General features: G+C 43.9%; 1 protein-coding gene across 1 annotated transcript in view; it reads left to right on the top strand.

Annotated features, from left to right (window-relative positions):
- The window catches only part of LOC124803241 (transcription factor MafA-like), a 196,719-nt gene extending 174,629 nt beyond the window's left edge, over window positions 1–22,090 (top strand). Inside the window, exons 2-3 of the mRNA XM_047264422.1 lie at window positions 21,365–21,577; window positions 21,986–22,090. Of these exons, the coding sequence (XP_047120378.1) occupies window positions 21,365–21,577; window positions 21,986–22,090 (318 nt within the window). The remainder of the gene's footprint in view (window positions 1–21,364; window positions 21,578–21,985) is intronic.
- Window positions 22,091–23,012: the final 922 nt, after the last annotated feature.

Below are 23,012 nucleotides of genomic sequence, written 5' to 3' on the forward strand. Positions count from 1 at the left end.
ACAGTGTGATAGAAGACTCGTCCGAACACAATTTCTTTCTCTGCTCCAGAGTTCATTTGATGTAATCTGCCTTGAATGAAACGAAACGTTAGTGAGAAAATATGCTGCATCCAAACTTTAATCTCGATTATTACTCTACTGACCATTAAAATTGCTACACCAAGAAGAAATGCAGATGATAAACGGGTATTCATTGGACAAATATATTATACTAGAACTGACGTGTGATTACATTTTCACGCAATTTGGGTGCATAGTTCCTGAAAAATCAGTACCCAGAACAACCACCTTTGGCCGTAATAACTGCCTAGATACGCCTGGGCATTGAGTCAAACAGAGCTTGGATGGCGTGTACAGGGACAGCTGCCCATGCAGCTTCAACACAATACCACAGTTCATCAAGAGTAGTGACTGGCATATTGTGACGAGCCAGTTGCTCGGCCACCATTGACCAAACGTTTTCAGTTAGTGAGAGATCTGGAGAATGTGCTGGTCAGGGTAGCAGTCGGACATTTTCTGTATCCAGAAAGGCCCGTACAGGACCTGCAACATGCGGTCGTGCATTATCCTGCTGAAATGTAGGGTTTCGCAGGGATCGAATGAAGGGTAGAGCCACGGCTCGTAACACATCTGAAATGTAACGTCCACTGTTCAAAGTGCCGTCAATGCCAACAAGAGGTGACCGAGACGTGTAACCAATGGCACCCCATACCATCACGCAGGGTGATACGCCAGTATGGCGATGACAAATACACGTTTCCAATGTGCGTTCACCGCGATGTCACCAAACACGGATGCGACCATAATGATGCTGTAAACAGAACCTGAATTCATCCGAAAAAATGACGTTGTGCTATTCGTGCACCCAGGTTCGTCGTTGAGTACACCATCGCAGGCTTTCCTGTCTGTCATGCAGCGTCAAGGGTAACCGCAGCCATGGGCTCCGAGCTGATAGTCCATGCTGCTGCAAAAGTCGTCGAACGGTTCGTGCAGATGGTTGTTGTCTTGCAAACGTCCCCATCTGTTGACTCAGGGATCGAGACGTGACTGCACAATTCGTTACAGCCAAGCGGATAAGATGCCTGTCATCGCGACTGCTAGTGATACGAGGCCGTTGGGATCCAGCACGTCGTTCCGTATTACCCTCCTGAGCCCACTGATTCCTTATTCTGCTAACTGTCATTGGATCTCGGCCAACGCGAGCAGCAATGTTGCGATACGATAAACCGCAATCGCGATAGGCTACAATCCGACCTTTATCAAAGTCGGAAACGTGATGGTACGCATTTCTCCTCCTTGCACGAGGCATCACAACAACGTTTCACCAGGCAACGCCGGTCAACTGCTGTTTGTGTATGAGAAATCGATTGGAAAGCTAATCTTTTGCATATCACAGCATCTTCTTCCTATTGGTTAAATTTCGGGTCTGTAGCGCGTCATCTTCGTGGTGTAGCAATTTTAATGGCCAGTAGTGTATATTCCCAAGTATTTATGTTGTAACAGTATTCTAAAGTATAAGAAGCAGTCAAAAATACAAAAACATCAAAAACACATTACCATGACTTCGGCTATTGGGGTTACAGAAGCGCCCACCATACTATCACCAAGAATTTACCCACCTTCGAAGTCACTTAGCTCCGACATAAAGCTCTCACAACTACACAGAACACTATGTTGACCACGACTACCACGTCCAACTTATATAGGACAATGTACGGATGCCGTTCGCTCTCAGAAACAACAGCGAAACCTGCAGTCTTGGCTACCATTTGCGATTGTAGGTTGAAAATTATTGAACTACATAAAACAAAATCGTCATAGCCTCTGAATGGTTTGCGTTAAGACTTTCAAACTGCACGGTTGGCCGCAGCGCATGATAGGAATTAGTACGTGAATGCATGGTTTGTTTAGAGACTAAGCAAAATTGGCGCATTTGAGTGACTGCGAACTCGCATGGGTGACTGTGTGGTGCGCTATGTTCAGTCACGGAATAATCGGTGCGGTATTTCTTGATGGCAAGGAGGCTACCGAACGGTACGTGAAAGTCTTGGAAGATGATTTCATCCCTATTAGCCAAAGCGTCCCTGGTTTCGACAAGATGCGGTTCATGCAGGACGGAGCTCCATGAGGCAGGAGAGTGCATGGCGTCCTGGAAGAGCACTTTGGGGACCGCATTCTGGTTCTGGGGTACCGAGAGGCCACTGACATGGGCCTCGATTGGCCGCCACGTTCTCCGGTCTGAACACATGCGACTCCTTTTTGTGGAGCTATATTAAAGACAAGATGTACAGCAATAACCCCAAATCCTTTGCTGAGCTGAAAACAACCACTCAGGAGGTCATCAACTGCACCGATTTACCGACACCTCAGCAGGTCATGCAGAATTTCGCTATTCATCTGCGCCATATGACCGTCAACGTTGGTAAGCGTATCGACCATGTCACGACCTAAATCCGAATATCTGTAGTGACGTTTACATGTTGAGTAAAGCTTGTGCACGCCGTAATTTGTAACTAATTTACGTTTTTTTTTTCATGCAGTTCAATAACTGTCACTCTGTACTTACGTTCAAACATGCATTTCTAGCGGTGTTTCCTTAGTTTAGTCCAACGCTTGTACATCTCACGTAGGTATCATGAATATAAGATCAGTGCACGTACAGAGACACATAGGCATTAATTTTCCTCTTGCTCAATACCTGAAAAGATTGGGACAGAAAATCGGTAATAGTGGTAGGCTATGCTCCCGGCGATAAACTGTACTGTCGCTTTGCGCACTATATACGTAGATGTAGATAGGTTCCTTAGGAATACAAAAACATGCTAGTCTATCTGAAAATTGGATCCAAAAAACCGTGACATCATACTATTTCATTCCATTATCTGTACCTGATGAAGTGCTTTGGTAGTTCAGTTTCACAAACATGTGGTTTTTCCATTGCAGTGAAGGGTCCTTCAGTAATCAACAGAAACCCAATGTGTGGTGGAACATTGGCGAATAAAATACGTGTTTAGACATTAAGCGGTATGTCTTTAATCTCTTCATTTATTCCACCTTCATGGGTAGGCAAAAGCAGCCACAGTCGCTACAGCGAAATTTAAAACTAGCAGCTGAATGATCATTGCCTGATAGGGTCTAGTCACTTTTTACTATGATGAAAGTCTTCTCTGCTAATGCACAGTCTCTGTTATTTAGGCAATGGACTCTTATTTAGGACGACAGGCATCAAATACATGTTCGGCCAATAAGATTAGGGTTTTCTGCGATTGCCCAAAATAGCTTAACGCGAATCAAGCCCATAATTAGTTACTCCGTCTTCTTTCGACAAAATTTATGACCCATCTCTAATGATCATGACATCGACGAGACGTTAAACATAATCCATTTTGTTTCTTTGTGCTTGTGTGTTTGTGTGTAAATAAAAATCAGCTGTATTTCAGGTGCCATTATAGTTGGGTCTCTAAGACGGTTTTTGGTCGGACAATGCTAAGCTATTCTACTTCTTATGGCCGTATACATAATAAAGTCGTTGGAAACAGTTTTCTGTTGCTTTACATTTTTCAGATATTTCATTTCATACATTCTTATTCAGCATCTGCGTATCTTTTGTACCTTGGAACGCAACAGAATCGACGTACGATTCGTTCTGTTTCACATGAAGTTTCTTCGCTTGCTCGCAAAGCCTCTGACGATACCAATGGGTCTACGCAATAGTTCGTAACGAAATTAATCAAATACTTCTTTCCACGAAATTCGTGAGAATGCGTTTTTATTCATTTGTTGATCCAGGGCCTGAAGCTCGGTCTGTCGCTACTGACACGGCTGACTTGTCTATAAATTTTTCCAATTAATCTCTGTGTTCAACATGGCAGTACTGTAGAGTATAGACTACCAAAACTACGACAGTTTTTTGTGTCTCTTATTTTCCTACAAGCTGAAGAGCTGTGTAGTCCGATTGATTTTACAGTCCCAAAACTTCCATCGGTTTATTTTTTATTTATCGATAGTAAGACTGTCGATAATAAGACTTAATAAGACTGACGATTGAGATGAGTTGGAACTCGCTCCTTTGATAGCTTTGTACGGAGTTTTAGATCATGAACGTAATTAATTATTATATTTATTCACTTGAAAGATAAAATTTTATATTCCCCCGCCAATCACTGCTATCAGAAATATCAGTTTTTCCACTACTCCAAAACACGTACCTTTCATCCTTTTATTGGTCTTATTTTCTGGTTGTGGTCATAGCAATTGCCGCAGACTTACAATTTTAATATTCATTTGCCAGTTTAATGGCGTTGTCTATTTTTTTGTCAGCATTAATTATTGAATACACCTCTCTTGATAGTAGAGTGGTGTCATCCGCAATGTACTGGGTGACAATTATTGAACTACATGGGAAAAAACGTAAATTAGTTAAAAACTGCTTCGTGCACACACTTTATTCAACATTTAAATGTCACTACAGATATTCGGATTTAGGTTATGACATGTTGAATGTGCTTGCCATCATTGGTGATGATATGGCCCAAACGAATAGGGACATTCTGCATCACCCGCTGATGTGTCGGAAAATCGATGTTGTGGATGACCTGCTGAACGGCTATTTTCTGCTCAGAAATGGTTTTGTGGTTATTGCCGTGCACCTTCTCTTTAATATAACCCCACGAAAAGGAGTCGCTTGTGTTCAGATCCGGAGAATATGGCGGCCAATCGAGGGCCATGCCCGTGGTTTCTGGGTATCCGAGAGCCAGAATGCGGTCCCCAAAGTGCTCCTCCACGACATCGAACACTCTCCTGCTTCGTTATGGTCGATCTCCGTCTTGCTTGAACCACATCTTATCAAAACCAGGGTCGCTTTGGAGAATGGGGATGAAATCATCTTTCAAAACCTTTCGGTTGTCACCTTGCCATCAAGGAAAATCGCACCGATTATTCCGTGAGTAGACACTGCACACCACACAGTCACCCGTTGAGGGTGAAGAGAATTCTCGATCGTGAAATGCGGATTCTCAGTCCCGAAAAGCGCCAATTTTGGTTACTGACGAATCCATCCAAATGAAAGTGGGCTTCGTTGCTAAACCAAACCACGTGCATGTGCTAACTAATTCCCATCATGCCCCACGGCCAACCGTACAGTTTAAACGTCCTAACGCAAACGGTTCAGAAGTTATGACGATTTTATTTGACAGAGTTCAATAATTGTCACCTTGTATATCACACTGAACCCTCTTTCGTAACGACTGAATCAAAACACACATGGTCTAATACCGAAATGGTCAGGCTGTTCAACGGCGAGAAAAAGGAGAGAATTCGAGAACTTTACATTTCCAAAAGTTAGCGCACATTCAGTACTCTGACAAATGCCTGTCACGAATAACTAACAAAATTACTTTAATCCTTTTGCTATAGATTTCTAAATCTCTTTAATCGGTGCCTTACTTTTCGTAACCATTTGTGCTATGATAAAATTCTTATACCATTAAGTGTTTACAATGAGTACTCCTTCATGTTACTTTCTCAAACTACACACTGAACACAATTTTCAGTCGTGTACATCAGTTAGGGAAAAGTCTCACGAATATACACCTTTTTTCTCCTTCACCCGTAATAGTACTTGTTGCGACCGATGTCAATACTGATATCAGTTACGCTGCTGCGTGTAATGGCATAGCATGTTTAGTACTCTACATATAACATTTTCTCACTGCTCACGTTTGATGGGTTTTCTTGCGTAACAGATGGTCCAGAGAGCAGAGTTGCACTTCGGAGCGACCTTTTATTCCTAGCTACACAGCAACAGAAGTGTTGGGATACACATGACACGCAGTATTTCACTTGGATTCCTCACAGAAAAGCCACTACAGTAAAATGATTTAAGACTATCTCATAAGGAAGTCGTTTCTATGGCAGTTTTTATCGCCGCCACTACATTAAAGCGGAAACTGTATCGCCGTGGCGCGTTTGCGGCGTCTTAGCCCCTCGTAAGGGTGATTAACGTCCCTAACAGTACTGTCTGTCGTTTACTACCCTGTTCTAGTACCGAATAGTACAACGGTTTTTGTGCCGTTCTTTCTACGCGATCCACCGTTAACGTTAATTAGCTGCTTCTACGTGAAGTAGCAATTAGCTTATTGCCAATAGAGTGCTTTTTCCTGGCCTTTTCCATACTGACTGCAAAAAAAACTGAAACCTTTGCAGTTAATAGTGAACGACTGCGAAGAGAATACTTTGCTTCAACCTGGTTCTTCAGACGAGACACTTGTAACATTCTTCAGCGCTAGAACCTTCTACTACGCCTTGCAGTAAATTTTTAACGTCGCTGCACCGTCTCACAGAGAACAAACGGGACTACCAACATTAGTTGGCGTTTGACAGCTACAGGGTTCCACTGCTCCTGTAGGCAATAGCCAAGGCAGCAGTTCTGGAATTGTCAGTTGCGACTGCGTTGCCACTTCCGCTACGAAATGCATTGTGCCTGCTGTAGCAGACTATTGCCCTGAAGAAGGCAGTGCTGGTAATTGTCGAAAGCTCGAGGTTTTACTTGGAACTGAGGCAGCAAGAAGTCCGAAAACAATTTATACCTGATTTCTGATATTCTTAGAAACGCTATAAAGATCTAAACCGCATGTGAATTTCAGAATCTGTATGAGTTTTTTGTAGGAGATACTTTAAATCTCATACATACTACAATTTAAATATTGACAAAACTGAAAGAAACCCACCTTTCTGCAAGTTTATCTGTAGCAAAACATCGTGCGATATGGCACATTGGTAAGATCCACTGCAGAGAAGGGTATTTGCATAATCAACAAATAAAAATAAATTTCTGCGATTTCGATATAGGCCAAATTAAAATAAAAAACATATTTTTAACATGCACAGAGGAATTATAGAGATCCAAACTACTGCGAATTTTAGATTTTTTGCGGATTTTTATAGGCCCTAAAAATTTTCAATAGCTGCGGACGTCAAAGCGATGTGGCGGCAGCCTACGGACAGTACATAGCTTTGTATCGTAAATGTGGGATGCTAAATAATTTACGTCAAACGATATAGTGTTTCTCAACTTTCAATTGAGTACTTAAGCTGTGATGAGTTTCAACCAAATCCGCCAACCTAATGGTAGTGTACGATCGATTTAACAATGCCTCAGATCCGTGTACCAACAAACGTATTCATACAGTGTCACCGTCTAGGTAGGTCCCAAAAAAAAAAAAAAATGGTTCAAATAGCGCTGAGCACTATGGGACTTAACATCGGAGGTCATCAGTCCCCTAGAACTAAAACCTAACTAACCTAAAGATATCATACACGTCCATGCCGAGGCAGGATTCGAACCTGCGACCGTAGCGGTCGCGCGGTTCCAGACTGAAGCGCCTAGAACCGCTCGGCCACAACGGCCGGCGAGGTAGGACTCATTTGAGTCCTCACACATATGCCCTGTTGAAAATATTCTTGCAGGTCGTTTTGCATGAGGCTACTGTAATGTTTGACAGCTTATAAGCATACGGCGGAGCACAAAACGATGTATGTAGTAAATTGTCCAATGACTGTCAGTGTGTTGATCGAGTGTCAGAAACTTCACACAGCGCAAGAAAGACACGATTAAAGGTCGAAATGCAAAGGCACATTAATACGCTACGACAAAGAGTCACTTATTAATGCCGACAGTCTCGTTTCTTTTGTGTCGATATGTCATGTGCGCTGGCCTCCAAGAAAACGAGCAGCTAATAACAATAGCGCCAGTTCGTAGAGGTGACCTGTAGTATATATGCAAAGAATGTATGGGTAAGAGAGCAAAAAAATCGAAGTTGTTGAAAGATCTACTTTTTTGCTTCAGAAGGAAGTAAAGTTAATAGGCATCGTTGACCTGGTGATAACCGGTATTAATCTCCTTGTCCACATCGGAAATTAGTAGTAGTCTTCTTGTCTCTGTCGGGAAATTCGTAGCATGATACGGTGGTATCACTTCGCAAACTGATTATAAAATATTGGACACACGTGTTAAGGCCATACTTCCACGATCTCTGAACGCACGCACACAAATACAAATCATTATATGCGACGAGAGAAAACGGTATACCCGTGATGACACAGGGTATGTGCGTATTCGTGTGGAGCGGTCCTCTAATTGAACCACCCTATAGACCGGCAAGTTCAAACGTGTCACTGCTATATCACAAATGTATAAGTAAGGTGAGGACGGCTAATGATTTCTTCAAAACAGATGCACCCCACGCTCGCAATCTTACGGGAATGCCGCCGCGAGTAATTAGGCAAATGGGCAAGGGGCGCTATATTAGTAGTGTTTGAATATTTTGAGAATTTGATCTGACGGGAGACGCTCTAGGGTGGTCCGTAAAGTTGCGATGACCGCTTTTATCGGATGGCTTTGTGGTCAGAGCAGCCGCCTAGTAAGAAGGAGATCCGGATTTGAATCTAGGTCCGGCAAAAATTTTCGATCAATACGCACTCGCAAGCAATGTCTGTAACTCCTTTGTGTCTTAGTTGCTGAACAGTTACAGGTCTATTCGCTCGTACACTGCCCTGGAGCCGTCGTTCACGTATGCCATCTACAGTCCGTGGTGCACCACAATTCTCTCGGCGCTGGTTTTGCATAGCTCCATTTTACCATGCGCGGTGTGCTTTAACATCGGCGGCACGCGAATAGTTTATAAACTTAGCTGCTTCGGAAATGCTTCCACCCTTGGCCCATAAGGCAATGATGGTGCCATTTTGGTCGTCTGATAAATCGCTCCGTTTCCGCGTTACGACGACGACTGCACTGGTTCCCACATCCTCCAGACATGCTTTATATACCTTCTACTGCCACCTGCCGTCTATGAGTAATTATTGCACGATGACGTCGAATATAGGCCGTGGCCACGTTAATTTGATTGTAGCGTGTATGAGCACTTGTTCAGTAAAAAAGAGTTGTTTCACAGTAGCGGAGATGAACAAGTGCTCATCGCTCTTAAGGTAGGCCTACGCATTTTTTTTTTTTTTTTTTTTTTTTTTGGTTCATACTATCACCTCTGAAAATTTGTCGGTAGAGTTCCTATTCACCATGTATGTGCGAGGGTGGATCAAAAAGCAATGCCTTCTGTTGTAATCCCCTACACAGTACTCGTTAAAACCTGTGCTATAGCTAAGTGAGCGGGATTCACCTTATGAGAAAGGATTTTCGCATAGATATCGACCGCGTGTACCTGAATGGTGGCTAATCAGACTTAGATCCACTCTGTAATAACAATGATCCGTCAAGTAAGTTTGAAATGCAATTACACGTCAGGATGGATCAAAGCAACCCAGAAGATGCTACCAATATGATAATAATACGGTCGCCAGCCTAATTAGGCATTAACTGAGTTTCTTCCCTGTACAAGTTGGTTTATATTCATGCAAAACAACAAGTTGTGACGCTGCATAATAAGTAGAATTTTAGAACCAGAAAATCTATTGAACTGATAGTTTCACGTTCTGTACTGATATGGAAAACCATGAATACATAACACTATACTATAATGTTTACTACAAAACTTTATACTGTCTATTAATCTGATTAAAATCGGGCATAGGTTACCCTAGAAATTGTGCTTTCATGCCACACACCAAATGTCAATTTCGATAAAGATAAAACACTGATAAATTTTGACTTTTATATTGACTTTAACCTTTGCTGGTCAAACCAATTTAGAACACTTCAGAATTCAAGTGAATTGGGGGGGGGGGGGGGGGGGAGACCCTGAAACTGTTATGATCGCTGTATTTAAAAAAAATGATTACTGAATTTATTATTCGTCCAAGATTTCCAGTATATAGGTTATTACTCTTTTCATCTTATTTACTGCTTATTTAAATGCCTTTAAATCTGTTTCGAAATAATAAACTTCATTACTACATCAATACTAAAGTTATCTTTCGACTTCGTTAGACCTTCGCTATTCATTTACTGGTTCATTAACAAAACATTTCTTTAAACACCATCTAATATAGCTAGTTCTGCAAATAATTATTATTAACCCAATTTTTTACTTTCATTTCGGGACGCTCGGATTGCACAACGTTTGGAAAGGACGCTGTCTAGGTTAGTTGTGAGGATAATTGAATGACGGAAAAGTTCTGATAAAATTTAGCTTATTATTGCACCAAACAAACACAGTTCACCCTCTGATCCATACGAATACAGTACTAAAAGTTTCAACCTGCTAGTATCGATGCGGCGGTTGGCGGGCGGCAAGATGGCGAGGCACAGAGCACACGTACTGCCACAGCCATGGCTCTTGACGTATCGGCACTTTAATTCTTCTTAGCGTCGCAATACTTTTGCATTTAGTGCCTACGGAATTTTGCCATGCTGTGTGGGCGTTGGAATGACATATCCGAGGCGCAGTGAAGTTATGTCTTCCAGGAGAGCCTCCTCGCTCCAGAAGGTGTTTCTCAAATCAGTGCCAAACTCCAACAAATACTGAGCCCGTTGTGCCGTGCAGTGCCCGCACGCATTTTCCCGCGCTCGCCTGCCATCCACCTTTTACCTCTCCCTGACAGACCGGGTATTCACCCGAGGTTTAGTATTCTACATATCCTAACGCTTTGCCTACGTATGGACCAGACGCACAGTTACAATAATACACATCTTACAACAGTTTCAACATTTGTTACACTTCAATTCTATTACAATATTACTTGACATTTGACATAAACATTAATATTCACATTGAAACTTATTTACAGTTTTCTTAACATAATGGCATGAAAGAAAAAGAAATGAAATCAGAACATCAATTACACAAGTTTATCGTAAAATCAGATGAAAAGAACTACTTATATGTACAATAGTACAGAGTCATTGTTGTTACACTGTACCGTAACAAATTTAATAACAAAAATATAACAGCAGAATTAGTACAGATCACAGCCTGAACTGGCATCTAAGCAATGTACCGTTCACCACAGTCACCATGTATTGTATGTATTTGCGCCATCGTTGAACAAGGCATCAAAAGCAGTTTCAGAAAATACAGTTATTAGCTTCCTGACAGATTTTTCTCAGAATGATTTGAAAAATGTGAACTATGACGTCTCTCTCTCTCTCTCTCTCTCTCTCTCTCTCTCTCTCTCTCCTCGAATCAGTTTATCAGCACGTCTCCATTCTGATGTCACCTGTGACAAATAGGGACGGCTGACCGCTGTTTATCTGCGATGTCCGTTTCTCCGCAACGCCCGTTTCTCCGGTACAAAACGTCTTCACTCAACAACGCACGTTGCTGATGTCCATTACAGGGTTCCTTTATAGGTCAAGAAGCAAAACACTGAATATTTCGGAACTGGTTTTGATGCGTGGGTTCAATAACGACGCAAATGTGTGCAAATACACGGTGACTATTTTGAACGGTAGTTCTGGGTAGATGAGGTCAGGCTGTGATCTGTACTAATTCCGCAGTTATAGGTTCATTATTAATTTTTATGACTCAGAAGGCGTTACGTTTCGGACCACCCTCGTATATATTAGAATGATTCCTTTATTTGTTACCTTTGTGAGAAAAGTTTTCTGCTGCACATCATCAAAAGATGTACCTCTGCTCATACTCAATTTTCTCCCTTTTCCTTATATTTGATTTCGAAATTCGTACCGCTAAACGAGGTTGCACTTTGGTAAGAAACTGGATTCGATTTCGGGAGGGCGATTGTTAAGAGTTGCCATGCCGGCCGCAGTGGCCGAGCGGTTAAAGGCGCTACAGTCTGGAACCGCACGACCGCTACGGTCGCAGGTTCGAATCCTGCCTCGGGCATGGATGTGTGATGTCCGTAGGTTAGTTACGTTTAAGTAGTTCTAAGTTCTAGGGGACTTATGACCACAGCAGTTGAGTCCCATAGTGCTCAGAGCCATTTAGAGTTGCCATGATACTCCATATCACCTTATGTGAATCCCGGAATGCTTCCACTGAAAGGGCACAGCAAATTTCTTTCCCCAGCCTTCCTCTATTCGCGCTGGGGCTTCGCCTCCAATTACTTCGTTGTTGGCAGGACGATACAGCCCTAGTCTGTCTTCTTCAGTGTTTGAGTTCGGGTGCTCAAAAAACAAACATATGAATGACGTCATATTTTTTTAGGTATTTACTTACTTCTGAGACACTGGAAACCTTCGTTTCTCCCTTAGAAACAGGACCATGCGCGTACGCTTCTATCTCGAACCATCTAACAAGCTATATTTTTGTGACAGCATAACGGAAGGAAGAAGTAATATACTGTGGTGACAAAGGCGTGGGATAGCGATAAGCACTTATGCAGATGGCTGTAGTATCGCGTACACAAGGTATAAAAGGGAAGTGCATTGGCGGATCAGTCATTTGTACTCAGGTGATTCGTGTAAAAAGGTTTCCGACTTGATTATAGTCTCCATATAGTTATAAACAGACTTTAAACGCGGACTAAAGTTTGGAGCTAGACGCATGGGACATTCCATTTTGGAAATCCTTACGGAAAACAGTATTCCGAGATCCACAGTGTCAAGAGTGTGCCGAGAATACCAAATTTCAGGGATTACTTCTCACCACAGACATCACAGTGGTCAATGGCTATCACATAACCATCGAGGGCAGTGGCCTTTGCGTAGAACTGTCAGTGCTAAAAGAGAAGCAACGCTATGTGAAATAACGGCAGAAATCAATGCAGGACGCACGACGAACGTATCCTTTAGTACAGTGCGGCTAAATTTGGCGTTAAAGGGCTATGGCTGGAGACGATCGACGCGAGTGCCTTTGTTAACAGCACAACTGTAAGACGCCCGGGAGTATAAATTGGTGGGGTACCTTAAACTGGCTTCTCGTTTCGTGACCGTGCTCCTTGTCCACACACAACGTACCTGGTAATCCCACGGCGCTCGTACTGTTCTGCTCCACACTGCTGCTGGCTTGCCTGAAATTATCTATCTAAATATGAAAGCAAGTTAGGGGAATCACCCAACGTCAAAGCACAACACTGTTATGAACAACTACATTCTGAGACGATAAGAAATCAAAGGTTGCACTGTTTACACTCTAAATCGTAAATTTTTATCCAAATTAACAATCTTGATGATTATCTGTCCACAATATCACTTGAACAAGCGTACGCGTAACCGACACGACGCGGGTGATTGTTGATGTGGGGAAGCCGAATGACCGCACGGAAGTTCTTACGCTCGTCACGCATACTCAGACATTTGGTAGCAGTCCTTCTTGACACTAGTAGATTTTAACACTGTTCACAAAGTTAAGTTTTACAGTTCGCAGTTCTCAGTTGTACGAGCGTACGCGTAACCGTCGTGACGCGGCTGATTGTTGATGATGCGGAACGCGATGATCGAACGCACGTTCACACGCTCGCTACAAGACACTGGCACTTAACTGCTCTCTTTTGTGGTAAATAGTATTACTGCTTCTCATTAATTCATTCTTGGAGACCGAACACGCCGCGGATGATTGATGAACGGTGCGATGCGCAACGAGAGGATACACAAATACGTTATCAGCAGCACTGCACATTTTTAAATTACTTCTTGACCACTTTCCTCTGAATCATTTGCTTATTTTGTCACTTTACTGTAATAGCACTTGTGGCAACACTTCCATACTAACAACGCCTCTCACATGCAGAGCTACACACTACTCAACATAAGAGTTCCGTGTCCCGTGCTCGACTCTACAGACGCGGCTGCCCGCAAGGATACTCCACAACTAAGCCAGCGATGTGACAATACGCTTACACAACATCGTCCACAGCGCCTCTCCTGAGCTTGTGACCATTTCGCTTGGACCCTAGAATACTGAAAAAACAGTGGCCTAATCCCGATTTCAGTTTGTAAGCGCTGATGGTAGGATTCAAGTGTGGCGCAGACCTCACGTAAGAATCAGGGCACTGTGGAAGCGACTGATGGCTCCTTAATGGTGTGACTGTGTTTACACGGTATTGAATGGGTCCTCTGGTCCAACTGAATCGATCATTGACTAGAAATAGTTACGTTCAGTTACCTGGAGACAAATTTTTTCCCAAGCAGCGACAGAATTATTGTGGATGACAATGTGACCTTTCACTGGGCCATAATTGTTCGCCCTTTGTTTTGGACAATTGGAGCGAATGATTTGGCCCATCCAGATTCCCATAGAACATTCATGGGACATAATCGAGGGGTCAGTTCGTGATCAAAATGCTGCACCGGCAACACTTTCGATATTGTGGACGGCTGTAGCGGCAGTATGGCCCAATATTTCTGCAGGGGACTTCCAACAACTTGTTTAGTCGTTGCCACGTCGAGCTCCTGCACTACGCCAGACAAAAGGAGTTCAGACTCGATATTAGGAGGTGTCCCATGACATCTGTCACCACGGTATGTTACGGTCTAGCGTCACGTCGACGCTGATGTCATTAGGGATCAAACACTACCCCACGTTGGACTTGGATGGGGAAAGAGAATCCGCCTTCTCGTGTTTCGCCTTTATTAGTTAGTGGAAGCGACGGAAATCATAAATCTGGACGACCCCGATGCGAGTACATTGCATCTTGACGATTGCGGATATCTTAAGAGACGTCCAGCAGGCGCAGAAAACTGTAATTGCAGGTGATTCTGTTTTACAATTAATTTACGTCTGTTCCTGGGTATGTACCAATCTCCGCGTGTATGTCCCTGGCGGCTGATTGCCTTTTTAGTTGAGACTGTTAACGTCCGCCGCCAGTAACTGACAAGGGCCATAGGCTATCCCCAACGGTACTTCAGCGAGAATGCAATCACCTGCGCTGCGGGGTACTAGGAAGCCATTGGCACTTGCCAAGCCGGCGAGTGCGTCATAAAGCTGCCAGTGGTTCGTCCGGGATGGCCGCGGAGATCTCGTTCTGGCTCATCCGGCACGTGTTTCCTCTAATGGCATCCTCACAGCTGGGTTCTCAGTTACGGACAGCGTGCATTTCAAGCACGCGCAGTGTGTGGTTTTGCATGAGAACACCAGGGGGATCCATAACATGTATGCTCTCTGGAAAGTACTCTTAACTCTTTGGGTACCCAGAACACTGGCTCCGAAATGTTCTGATTTTTTTTCCATCAACGGCATTACGTCGACCCATACCCTCCCCTGCTTGAGGAAGGGTAATTTCTTTGCAGAGGTAGTTCTCTTAAAACATCAGGTTGATATTGGGACCCAACGTAGAAGACTGCTTCACTCTCATAAAAGATATATGAGATTTTTTTCCATTGCCTAATCTTGAAATCAGAAAGGACAGTTATAGGCTTGGTTCAAATGGCTCTGAGCACTATGCGACTTAACTTTTGGGGTCATCAGTCGCCTAGAACTTACAACTAATTAAACCTAACTAACCTAAGGACATCACACACATCCATGCCCGAGGCAGGATTCGAACCTGCGACCGTAGCGGTCGCTCGGCTCCAGACTGTAGCGCCTAGAACCGCACGACCACTCCGGCCGGCGTAGTTATAGGACTTCGTTCTTTTGAGCCAAGTACCCCAGCAGAGAGTGGGGCAAAGGGAATCCCAATTGCGAACGTTTGGAAATGGATCTTCATATAACGAAGACTTTCATGACCGGATGTACTAGCTCCTGGTGAATCGTCCGTGCTGTACGGCCACGGAACTTTCCCATTCCGAGCGTTTCGTCCAGGGCTGCGCAGGGTGTCTTCAGAGGCTCAGAGGCACTCCTTGTTCCGCAAGTCTTGCCGACTGACAGGTCCCATGTCTGACAGCGCCACTCATAATGGGTGAGTCAAAACGGACTTGGCAACTGTAGAATGATACAGAAATGTATTGAGATAGCTTCCAGAATCGTTAGATGTGTCATTTTGTAGAAAACAACCTCAAGTTTCACATAAAAGTGTCCAGTATCGTTTTGGTTCGATGTGACTACAATTTTCGACACAGCAATCATACCGCCTCACCTGTAATCAATTTCTCCCAAAAGACGTTGCAGCAAATCGGACGTAATCTGTGCAGCGTCAACGTAGATTCTATTTTTCAGGTCGAATAAATTGTTTGGTAGGGGTGGAACATACAAACAGTCTTTGATGAAACCCCATAGAAAGAAATTCAGTGGTGTTAAGTCTGGGAAGCGAGGTGGCCGTCCAATTGGCCCTGGAAAGCGATTATCGAGAAAACCGCGAACTTCCGTGAAGAAATGAGATGGTGCACCGTCTTGCTGGTAGTAAACTATCCAACCTCGGTCATCTTCATCAAACTGTGGCATTAAAAATTTTTCAAGCATCTCTCCAGATACACAATACCGATGGTAGTATTCTCCATAGAGAAGAAAGGGCCCAATATTTTCGGTTTGCTAAGGGCACAAGGCACATAAACTTGGGGCTGCCATGAGCGTGTTCCAGTGCTGTACGTCGATCTTCGCTGCCCCATATTCTACAGTGGTGGGTGTTAACCACGTCACTGGTATGAATTGTTGACTCATCACTGAAGATTACTGTGTGCAGGAATATCCCGTTGACCTCTATCCGATGCAACATTTCCCCACAGAATGCCCCACGAGAAACGTTATCTGCATCACTAATTTCCTGTATCATTGTGAACGTATACGTAGTATTCGCCAGTGTATTGTGGAATGCCAGTCTCCCGAGACGCACGTCGGATTGAGTTTTGTGGACTGCGGGCAAAGCTCTCCGTAACCCGTTCGACATAATCGTCAACACGCGGGCCAGCTGGTGACTTATCATGCCGCAGTGAACCATCCGTGTCAACCAGTTTTTTGTGCCAAGAGCAAATTGTAGGTCTGTTTAGAGGTTCTTTAGTGTATTCGTTTCGAATTTTACACCGAACAGTTGTTGAAGAATTCGTAACACGAAACCAAAACACACAGCGAGCACCAGCAGCACCGAGCCACCAATTCCTTTTCCAGTTATAAGTCTTGCAGCTTAACTGCAAATATCTATACAATTAGTTCGCAATCTCGATATGACTATAAAAATATTGTCAGTAGCTGCAACCATAATTACTATAACTCCCGTTAAAAATTTAATGAAGGAGAGTTAGATTATATCAAATGGCAAGGGCCATGAGCATATCTGTATACTTGCCTTGAACATTTAAATTAAATTGTGCACTTAATATTACGGTACGTTACTCAGTTTAGAAGTTGAAAGTTTTAATAACGCGTGTAATTTTTTCGTAAATGACGTAAAATCATGAGATGGAGCCCAGGTTGTCATGCTTATTATTATAACCTTACTATAAATTCTCTCTGTACAGCATAAGCTTCGAAATATTAATCGCTGCAGAATCGGAAGGTGTGTTTTATATTACTTTTAAACGGCAGCTGCAGCCTCCACTTCTCAGAGTGGTTCGTGGTCCGTGAATGTCTCTAAATTCTAAAGTACTTACTCAACGTGGACAAGACAAAACAAACCAACACAACCACGCTCGATAACTAGACAAAGGAGGGAGCTAACCAGCCAGGCAGCCATATTGCATGCACAGATCGCATGTGCGATCCATCAGACTATCAGGGATTTCCATACGATCAGCGACCGATTACTTAGATTTTCCCACACACGAGCGATCTACGAAGTGATCTACAGCCCATACGACGGATAGCTGCGATCCGTCACTTTTGTAATGTGCCCTTTGCACGTGATCAGCAGAGGGAAGCCATATCAGAGGTAAAACCTATCTATCGATTTCAAAGATGAAACACATCTGGCGATTCCGTAGAGCAACCACCCATACATCACTACATTTCATGGTTTCTTCTCTTCTGTTACAATTAACCCCCTGTTTATATATTTCAGTAGATTTTCTGTGTAGCCGTGGATATTAGTTCGTAATTTTGATGTTGTTTACACAAAACTTTACTTCATGATTTCCCGACCGACTGGCATGCTCTGTGATAGTTGAATTTTCTGTTTTCCCTAATCGGCAAATCCTTTTACGTCCCTTCAGTCGTGTATCCACGCTTTTCTTAGCAGTTGCAGTGTAGATTTTACTACGCGTGGACGGAATTACATATATTCTGCGTGCCGACAGAGGAGAGCATTTATCCTTTGGAGATCGGAGTGCGTGACTTTCTTTGTTGGCCTAAAAACGGTCTGAAGTTATGTTTGTCTAAAATCTTTCCGATCTGACCAGTTACTTTTTAATGAAAAGGAGAGAAACTGTATTCTTCCATCGTTGTGTCTGATCCTTGTCCTTTGCTGCACTATTATTTGGTCGTAGAACTCTGGCTACTTTTGTTCCTGAATAGCCATTTTTGTCGAAAGCCTGCTACAGATGTTCTAATTCGGCTCCAGGTGCCGTGTCGTGCAAACTCTGGTGGCTCTGCCGACAAGACTTTAAATGACACCCTTCTTAGGTTGTGGGTGATGGTTGGAGGGCTTTTGTGAATCTCTGCCCGTAGGCATTACTGAGAATAATCCACTACACAGTTTAAGGTGCATATTAAAATGTGAGTCCACGACGATGCACAACTAATTTTAAAACAGCACTCACATTTTGGTTGTGCATCCTTATGATCTCACATTTTAATATGTACCTGAAGATGGGACACATGTCCTGAAACCGGCTAGTGTTTTCCGTTTTAGGAATAAAATTTTTTTACGAAATGGCTCTGAGCACTATGGGACTTAACTTCTAAGGTCATCAGTCCCCTACAACTTGGAACTACTTAAACCTAACCAATTTAAGGACATCCATGCCCGAGGCAGGATTCGAACCTGCGACCGTAGCGGTCGCGCGATTCCAGGCTGTAGCGCCTAGAACCGCTCGACCACACCGGCCGGCAAAAAATGTTTTACAATTGTGGAGGATTTTATCATGGAAAATGAATAATAGCTGCGGGACTGCATCATCCTCCGTATAGCGCGGATCCTTCACTGTGTGATTTTCACATCTTTGGCGACCTGATGAAAGACATGCATGGACGTCGGTTTCAGTCAGATGAGGAAGAGCAAGAGCGGCAGACATCCCAAATATTGCGATTTGTCCGTAATTACGTATCACGATTTATGGACTAAAACTGCGGTCTTACGGAATTACGAAACTTACGGAATTCAGTACTTGATCTATTTTTAATAGTTTGACATCAAAATGTTTTTCGTTGCATCATTTTGTGAATCAGATTTGTTTCAAAAGTAACGCAGCACGCTTTGACCATTTGTTTAGCACAGACTGTACAATACTATATACACAAATAGAAACTGTAGTGCCTCTCTAACTTCACTATTTTAGGTGTGTAAACTTGTAGCTATATTGTGATTTGGCATACTGATGTTCAGGCTGTCATGTCTAGTGTAAAGCAACTAAGTAACATATAAAGTAACTCGCACACTATTTTTTTAGTCCCTTTCTGGCCTAAATATTTACTTTTCAAGCGTTACAATTCGATTCGGCTTCAAATCGAAATTTTTGTAGTCATTTTGTATAAAAAAATGTCTTTGGGACAGGCCCCCGGACCCTTTCTCCAATTCTCCTGCCCCCGCCGGCCGCGGTGGTCTAGCGGTTCTAGGCGCTCAGTCCGGAGCCGCGCGACTGCTACGGTCGCAGGTTCGAATCCTGCCTTGGGCATGGATGTGTGTGATGTCCTTAGGTTAGTTAGGTTTAAGTAGTTCTAAGTTCTAGGGGAATGATGACCATAGATGTTAAATGCTCATAAATGCTCAGAGCCATTTTTCTCCTGTCCCGATTACTGAGAGCCTCTTTCCAAACAGAGCATCGTGTCGTTGTGGATCAATCAGCGGCCGATGGCGTTCTACGAAACTGGAATCGAACGTCCCGTATCCCAGTAGGACAAATGTCTCAACGCGTTTGGTGATTACTTTTGAATGGAACTATTGCATGGTCCCGTTGTGGCCGATTTCCGGTTTCTATATTACTGCCCCTTATACACTTTACTATGTAAATACAGAAACAGATCCCCCAACTCGACGTTACAATCTCCCGCCTCCAATTTCAACACTTTTGCATTCACTGCCTTGCCTTGCATTCGTCTGAACCCTTCCCCCTCCCTCCACCCCTCCAACACCCACCCCGACTCCTCACACACACACACACACACACACACACACACACACACACACACAGCCGGCCGGGGTGGCCGAGCGGTTCTAGGCGCTACAGTCAGGAACCACGCGGCCGCTACGGTCGCAAGTTCGAATCCTGCCTCGGGCATGGATGTGTGTGATGTCCTTAGGTTGAAACGTCCCCTTAGAAAAATTTATGAATGAATTGTGCTGATAAACCTCTTACATTATTTGATTTTCAAACAGTTGAGCAAAACTGAACGTACTCAGACATTTCTCTCTTTACTTATTCTGATCAACACTAAACTGACACACAATATTTTAAGCGCAACGCAATCTGACTTTCAATAATCCCCACAAAAGAATGGCCCTGTCTAACAATAACCTATACCTTACATGAATCACTTACCTCACAAAAATCTTCGTTACTCAAACTACTGCAATACAGTGAGCGCCACTACTGCCAGCTAAATAAAAGATTCAAACTACTGAAGGCACTAACTACTGATAGGCATAGTTAGCAAAAGAAAGATTTTGATAGAGAACAAACAATGTATTTACCTTAATAGTGTTCAAAAGTCATCATATATATCAGTTCATGATATCTAGTATTACAAATTTACTCTATCTGATGGACACACGTCCAGATCGGCCGCTCTCAAAATTCTGCCATCTCTCTCCCCACATCCACCACTGCTGGCGGCTCACCTCCAACTGCGCAACGCTACGCGCTGTTCACATCCAACTGCCCTACACTACAACAGCGAATATTCCAACAATGCCAGCCAGGCACAGACTGCACACAGTACGGTCAGTGGTTTTCATATAGAGCGCTACATGGCGTTACCGACATAAAAACCTAAACAGCCTACTTACAAGGTTAGTTAGGTGTAAGTAGTTCTAAGTTCTAGGGGACTGATGACCTCAGAAATTAAGTCCCGTAGTGCTCAGAGCCATTTGAACCATTTGAACACACACACACACACACACACACATACAGAGAGACACACCCACACACATACAGACACACAAACACACACACACACACATACAGAGAGACACACACACATACAACACACACACACACATACAGAGAGACACACACACACACATACAACACACACACACATATATATATATATATATATATATATATAGAGAGAGAGAGAGAGAGAGAGAGAGAGAGAGAGAGAGAGACACATACAGAATGTCCAGATCATTAGTTGCCACAGTACCCGTTTACTCACACCTATAGTTACTTAGATGCATGTAAACTCGACGGACGGGCCGCTGTGCGCCCGCCGTGCTGCAGCGGTGCTGCTGTGCTGAAACGCCGCCTCCGCTTGCATTGCAGGACCGGCTGACGGGGCACGGGGCGATCGCGTCCATCGGCTCGGTGGCGGCGGGCACGGGCGGCTCGTCGCCGTTCAGTGCGTCGCACCATCACCATCACCACCACCACCACCGCGGCTCGGGGGCGGGCTCGGGCGGCGCCGGGGGCGGCGCGGGCGGTGCTGGCGGCGGCATGACGCCCACGTCGCACCACCACGCCGCCGCCGCCGCCGCCGCCTCCGACTTCCAGCCGCCCTACTTCCCGCCGCCGTTCCCGCCCCCGCCGCCCGTCTCGCACCACGGCCACCACGCGCAGGGCCACGGCTCTCCGGGCGCAGGTAAGTCGCTGCCTTCCAAACTCTCCACCTTCTCCAGCATCTCACTTCCAGAACCTTCCTTCCGCGGACCTTTCGTAGGGTGGCGCACTCTGTAGTTACTAGCTTTCCCCGTATATTTGTAACACGTATCCTGTCCCACATTTTGGTTGTGGATCCTTATGGTCTCACATTTTGACATGTACCTGAAGATGGGACACATGTTCTGAAACCAGCTAGTGCTTTCCGTTTTAGAAATAAAATTTTTTACAACTGTAGAGGATTTTATCATGGACAATGAATAATAGCTGCGTATGTCCCGTGTACAGAAACGCGGGACTGCAACATCCTCCTTTATTTCCTTGACTGCTCCACAGCACACCGGCGTGCAAATTAATTATAGTCCTGTTACGAGGCATCTCGTGATGTTCTGAAACCAGCTAGTGCTTTCCGTTTTAGAAATAAAATTTTTTACAACTGTAGAGGATTTTATCATGGACAATGAATAATAGCTGCGTATGTCCCGTGTACAGAAACGCGGGACTGCAACATCCTCCTTTATTTCCTTGACTGCTCCACAGCACACCGGCGTGCAAATTAATTATAGTCCTGTTACGAGGCATCTCGTGATGTTCTGAAACCAGCTAGTGCTTTCCGTTTTAGAAATAAAATTTTTTACAACTGTAGAGGATTTTAATCATGGACAATGAATAATAGCTGCGTATGTCCCGTGTACAGAAACGCGGGACTGCAACATCCTCCTTTATTTCCTTGACTGCTCCACAGCACACCGGCGTGCAAATTAATTATAGTCCTGTTACGAGGCATCTCGTGATGTTCTGAAACCAGCTAGTGCTTTCCGTTTTAGAAATAAAATTTTTTACAACTGTAGAGGATTTTAATCATGGACAATGAATAATAGCTGCGTATGTCCCGTGTACAGAAACGCGGGACTGCAACATCCTCCTTTATTTCCTTGACTGCTCCACAGCACACCGGCGTGCAAATTAATTATAGTCCTGTTACGAGGCATCTCGTGATGTTCTGAAACCAGCTAGTGCTTTCCGTTTTAGAAATAAAATTTTTTACAACTGTAGAGGATTTTTATCATGGACAATGAATAATAGCTGCGTATGTCCCGTGTACAGAAACGCGGGACTGCAACATCCTCCTTTATTTCCTTGACTGCTCCACAGCACACCGGCGTGCAAATTAATTATAGTCCTGTTACGAGGCATCTCGTGATTTTGGAATATGTGACTACTACAGTCATTCAAAGAGAAACGAGCAGGAGGCTGAAGGAATCGTAATGCCATTGCCTACCGGAGAACGTGTGGTCCTTCCAAGAGCGCAGAA

The sequence above is a fragment of the Schistocerca piceifrons genome, chromosome 6 (assembly GCF_021461385.2).
Source record: "Schistocerca piceifrons isolate TAMUIC-IGC-003096 chromosome 6, iqSchPice1.1, whole genome shotgun sequence".
In the NCBI taxonomy this organism is placed as follows: Eukaryota; Metazoa; Arthropoda; class Insecta; order Orthoptera; family Acrididae; genus Schistocerca; species Schistocerca piceifrons.